Genomic DNA, 6,000 nt, shown 5'->3' on the forward strand with positions numbered 1-6,000 from the left:
GTATTCGTGTATTTTTGGCAAAAAATCGCACTAAAGTATGTAAAATCGTACTGGTTGGCATCTCTGTCCTCTTCCAAAAAAACAAACACATGCAATGCTGAAGTTCTGATTGGATATGTACTTACTTGCTTTTGAAAGCCCACTTTTTCAAAAGCTTTAATGAGTCTGTTCCTGTGGTACAGCATCATCCCATAGTCTTCTGATTTATCCTTCTCACAGGTAAATCCAAAAATGATTTTCACGGGTCGAGACTGAAAGAAAATGTGCAGTCAGATAAAATTGCTTTGAGGATTAATGGTACTACTAGTCTAAGCAAACAATTGAACATGGAATGAGGAATACATTTAGAAAAAACAAATAATGAGCTAGTAGTACGCTTTACAGAGAACAAACTTTCATATTTTCCTGAAATTTTTAAGGACCTACTATGAGCTTTATGTCCATAATCAGACCTGCAACTTGCTATAATTCATATATATGTTTCTGTGACTCAAGCATCACATTCTACTGAATTATAAAATAGATACAAGCAATAGCTACTAATATTGAGGATCTCGAATGTGAACAATTCATGTCTAAAATGTGTGCCTTGATAGAGAGAGACCGCCTTTTGATTTGGTAAGGTGTTAATTACTTAGCATCTTGTCATAGGCTGTTCTTCACTAAAATATCACATTATCTCACCAGCCAAGTAGGTTTATAAGCATCAATCTCTGTATGTGACAAAGACTTTGAGATCATTTTGGTTTTCACCCTCATGCCACGGATGGTGATCTTCATTCGCGGCTTTAAGAATAGAACACTGCAATACTCCTGAAAAAAAGCAAAAATGGACAAATTTTAAAACATGTTCTAAAATCTACAGTCACATTCAATCAAGACACATCATAAAAAGAGGATACAATGAGACAAATGTAACCCAAAGAACTCAATATGAAAGTTATTCTAAAAGAGGAACAGTTAAAAAAAAATTAGTTTGATATATATATATGAGAAGCACAATGACACAATAGTCTTTTAGTGTTGTGAAAAAACAAAACAGATGCAAGAAAACAAAAGAGACACAGTAAAGAAAAATAGGATGTACCAAGGTCGCCACGAGTGTTAGTTACAACAACAAAAACCCCCCCAAAAAAACAGTAAAAAGAGGATAATAGAACACCAAAAATAATAAGGGAGCCACTCAAAAGAGAGCAATAGAATTTCGTTAAGGAAGAGCACATTTTTATGATCGAAGTGAAGCTACGGCACCTTTTTCTCCCAAATCGGCTCAGACAACGATCACAAAGAAAACAGAAAACAGGTATGAATCTCACTAACTGCTGCGAACCTGCGATTATGGGGGTCTGTAATGAATTTGTAATGATAAAGTAGTGTTCATAATACTTTAATAGCTCAGTGAACTTAGCTAAATCACTTCCTTTCCCATTCTTCAGGCCAAATGACAATTTCTATAAGGACTAACTTCTTATTTACAAAAGGTAAACAATTTAAAAAGGAAGTTCAGGTTTCTTTTCGAGACATCCTTTTGTGCTTATTGGGTGGTAAAAAAGACCCCTATACTGTACCCATTATTTTTGATACACAGACGAAATTTCAAATACAAAACTGAATAAAGCAGTAAAAATGAGCTAGCCAAGTGTAAAGATTTCCGTGTAACAAACCCTTAGCGAACGCTTGTACTCTGACGTCTGCATCTGGATAGGTCTGTGGTATACCGAAGTCAAGTCTACTTCATGAGCTTCTGGACATCTGATATCGTGAAGGTCACTAGAAAAGTCCAGTTCATAGGTGCGGTCTTGATGCCTGAACATAGAAATACACCTTTTCCAGATCAGGTATAAAGATAAAGAGTTCAAATGCATCAATGAAAGTTTAAATATCAAAATTGTCAAATTAAATCAGCATAAGAGTTAAAAATTCATAATGGAAAATGTAAATATGCAAGCTCAAATGTAATCATAGGACAGCTCAAATGTAAACACTAGGTAAATCAAATTCATCATTGTCCATTCAAATGCAGCATAGGAAAGTTCAAATTCAACAATACGAAAACTATTAAGCTATGATGTAACTATTGTGTCTGTGTCAAGGGAAGCTACTCTGTCTCTTAGCAACGTTTGTTGTTTACTGTCAGCATCTCTCACCTTCAATACTTGCTGTCTGCTATCTAGATCTAGATCTAACCGTAATTTCATTTTGTTAAACCAAAACAGTTTGAAACAATCAGTCGTATTTAACAAAGCTCAAATGAAAATCACAGCAACATAATTAAATAATACTAAGCACATACCTAACGAAAATGTTTTAAAAGGAGTCATTCTAGAGGGTAAACAGAGAATATATACAAAGCCTTTCTGTGAGGTGACGATTATATGCTAATCAGTGGCAATTCAACCGAAATACTGCATACAGTACCATATGCCAAGCCATCGAAACTGAATGCTTTGTAAAAAAAAAAAATTAAAGTGGGAAGAGGTTTGACAAAGTAACCACAGGTTTTTGAATGGGTGCCAGAAGCACCCCATATTACTTGATGAAATGTTGCGGCTACTTCGAACAAATGCTTTTTGAGAGAGAGAGAGAGAGAGAGAGAGAGAGAGAGAGAGAGAGAGAGGGAGGGAGGGAGAGAGAGAGAGAGAGGGAGAGAGAGAGAGAGAGAGAGAGAGAGAGGGAGGGAGGGGAGGGAGGGAGGGAGGGAGGGAGGGAGGGAGAGAGAGAGAGAGAGAGAGAGAGAGAGAGAGAGAGAGAGAGAGAGAGAGAGAGAGAGAGAGAGAGAGAGAGGGAGGGAGGGAGGGAGGGAGGGAGGAAGGGAGAGTGAGAGAGAGAAAGAGAAATAGAGATATATACAGAGATACAAAGAGAGAGAGACAGAGATACAGAGAAAGGCAAAGAAAGAGTTACAGGGACATTACGCTGGTGTACCCAGAGTCACATAGAAAGAATGACATATTGTATTTTAAATCTATATGTGTTGAATTTGAACAGACAATGGTGAATTTGAACTCTCTATCGTTACATTTCATGGTGCTATTTCGATGTTTGAGCTTTCTAGTGTTACATGTGCTTTCTCTAATTCAGTGTTTGAACTTTCTGTGTGGAATTTGATTTGACTAAATTGAATAAATTCTGCTCTTTCATTTGAATTGTCTTAATTGAAATTTAGTTTGGAAAAGGTGTATATATCATTTACCTTGGTCATCCAATAGAATATGAAATGTAACAAGTCCAAATCAGGCCAAAGAGCTTAAAAACTACACTCTTAAAGAGCACTGCTCAGAACTAACATCTTTGAACGTTTTCGAAAAGCAAACAGGCATCAAAAGAAAAAAGGGTAAATGGGCGTGTAAAAATTCACCAAAGGAAGCTATTCATAAAATACTTTTTAACAACCGTAGCCTCATTTGAATTGTTAGCACAAGACATTTGCAACATACTTCTTCAAATTGTATATGTAGATCTTAGTTCCTGTCTTAGACCCCTCCAGACTCCTGAGCTGTGTTTTCAGATCAGCTTCAGAGTTGAAAATAGAGTATTCCAAGATAGCGTTGAGGTTGTTCCTTGATTCTTGACTCTTGACTCTCTCTAGTACTATTGGTTAAGGAAAAACTAGCATCACATTGTAAACGAGAGTGTCAGTTTAAACATGAAATAAAATGTGTTCCGAAAAGAATGACAAAAATACTCCACATCCTTAATCCTACTATTCGTTTTCATGTGTGTAAAGGATATGTCTTGGCAGTCTGTACGTGAGGATGGGTACTTGAACAGAATCTGCCCGTATTGCCGCGAGATACGTCTGTGACAAAAACCCCACACTGGCACTCTCCCGACAACGAGTGAACACCAGGGCGTCTTTGCCAATCCTCATTGAGCCGGACTTGAAGCCATTTCCATAATGGCCAATAGGCATGTGTGACCCAGTCCTTTCATAGACATCTTTTTCACAAAAGCCAAAGCTGAAACAGAGCAGTTATGCAACATAATGGGTCTTTCATCAAAATCAGGACTTGTCACAGAGAACAAAGGAGAATATGTTGTAACCTGAAAGCTAAAGTTGAAGATAGTTTAGGGAACTTTTCCTTTTGTTCCTTTTCAGGCACGAAAAGTAGTCTACCTACTTCATACTAAGAATGAGGACAGGTTCTGAGATTGATTACAGTAACATTCTGTCTCTCATTTGCCCTCCAATCTCAGAGGCCTTGTACTTAAAACAGTTAAATTTTATATTTCAAGTTTAACGTACTGGCGCTACGACGGTCACTGGTTGATGTTCTATATTTTGGCCTGTAGTAGGAAGGAACTGATCAAAGTGCAAGGACGGTAAATGTTTCCAATCACTAGTCAACCAGACAAAATTTTCAAGGGGGAACAGAAGACTGGGATTCAACATTAAACTTAAAATATATTTGAACCTGTCCAAGATGACCACCCAAAGTTGAGGAGAAAAGTACTTATCTCAGATAGGTGGTTCTCGTGAACATGCGTCATTGTAATATGTAGTAGAAATATGTACAAGGGGTGGAAGTAGGAAGCAGTTGTCTGTACAGGAAATTGTCTTTGGACAGGTGGTTGTTACATTAGGCAGTCCAGTGAACGTAAACGCTTCAGGAGACTTTACTTGAAAGCTGATCATGCATTTTGTGGTATTTTTTTACTTTCCCTCCCATCTCACACTTAGCAATTAGTTGTCCATTTTCTACTGAATATTGATGCGCTGAGCACGAATATCAACTTCATTTCAAGTCACAAATTAATAGTTTTTGAAATATTTGATTGTTCTTAATAGAGATAGACGTGCTTTGGACCAATCGGGGGTTCCAGGGGGCCTGCTCCCCTGGAGTAAAAGACCATCTGGGGGGTTACAGGGGGGCAGCCTGTTTTAACCCATAATTTAATATTTTACAGTTAGATTTGAAATTTTCTTGTAAATAAATTATTTGCGCCAGTTGTAGTGGCTTTATGTGTGATCTACAGCAAACAGTACTGCAGTTTGACCCCCGAAGCAGTGCATCTGTGTGCGGGAGTGAAAGTAAAAATATACCCATTTTGCTACAGTTACTTTTTATAATACAGTCAAACCTGTGTAAGACGGCCACCCATTGTCACGGAGAAAAGTGGCCGTATAAGACAGGTGGCCGTCTTAGGCAGGACTGATCAAGATGAAGAAAACAAACCATTCCCATCTGAGTTCCCAATCGAAAATAGCCGCATTGTTGTTGTTGTTGTTGTTGGTTTGTATTTTGTTTGTAATTTTTACTTTGTTGCTGTTCTTGCACAAGGGTGACAATAAAACGAAATGTGTCAGACGAGGAAGATCGAGTGCTATGTTACAACAAACACATGGGTCGCCACCACCCGGAGAACGAGAGACGCTTCTGTCACAAGTTCATGTTGACGTCCTTTGTTACTTTGTTACAGACTGGGTAAACAGTGACCACTCCTCTCACTTACGATTTGTGTATAAGTTCTGGGTGGGGCTTATGGGTTATGAGGGAATCACACGCTTACCTCACCAGCAGCTGAAAATTGGTAGCTATTGGTCAACAGTGGGAGGGGCCTACGCAACTTGATCGGTTGGAGGGACTACCTAACAACAACGACAGGTGATTCAATTATAACGGCTCGCTCACAACGCCAGACCCCAATGGACAATTTATGACAAAACGTAATGGAGTCACTAAGGTGGCCGTCTAAGACAGGTGTTATTGCTTAGTGTGATAGGGGTTGTGTGTTAAAATGTGGCTGCGGCTGCGTCGAACAGGTGCCCGTTTTACACAGATAAATTATATAGAAAAAACACAAGGGGGGAAACGGAAAGTGGCCGTTTGTACAGGTGGCCGTCATATAGAGGTGGCCATTGGGGCAGGTTTGACTGTATTTAAATTAATTTATGCACAAAGCCATAGTTGCTTGCAGCAATAGGTACACCCCCAAAACACAAGAAACCCATGTTTGCCTTCCAGGCCCAGCTTCGTCACACGCTGCCCTTGCTCATTT

General features: G+C 38.8%; 1 protein-coding gene across 2 annotated transcripts in view; it reads right to left on the reverse strand.

The window, feature by feature from the left end:
• LOC101862830 (MORC family CW-type zinc finger protein 4) overlaps positions 1–6,000 on the reverse strand; it is a 35,707-nt gene that overhangs the window by 20,500 nt on the left and 9,207 nt on the right. For both annotated transcript variants that reach the window (XM_013087687.2, XM_005107703.3), the window contains exons 4-8: positions 3,733–3,959; positions 3,438–3,588; positions 1,665–1,806; positions 685–813; positions 126–251 (exon numbers count right to left, since the gene is read on the reverse strand). In XM_013087687.2, the coding sequence (XP_012943141.1) occupies positions 126–251; positions 685–813; positions 1,665–1,806; positions 3,438–3,588; positions 3,733–3,959 (775 nt within the window). The remainder of the gene's footprint in view (positions 1–125; positions 252–684; positions 814–1,664; positions 1,807–3,437; positions 3,589–3,732; positions 3,960–6,000) is intronic.

The sequence above is a fragment of the Aplysia californica genome, unplaced genomic scaffold (genome assembly GCF_000002075.1).
Source record: "Aplysia californica isolate F4 #8 unplaced genomic scaffold, AplCal3.0 scaffold00623, whole genome shotgun sequence".
NCBI classification, from domain to species: Eukaryota; Metazoa; Mollusca; class Gastropoda; order Aplysiida; family Aplysiidae; genus Aplysia; species Aplysia californica.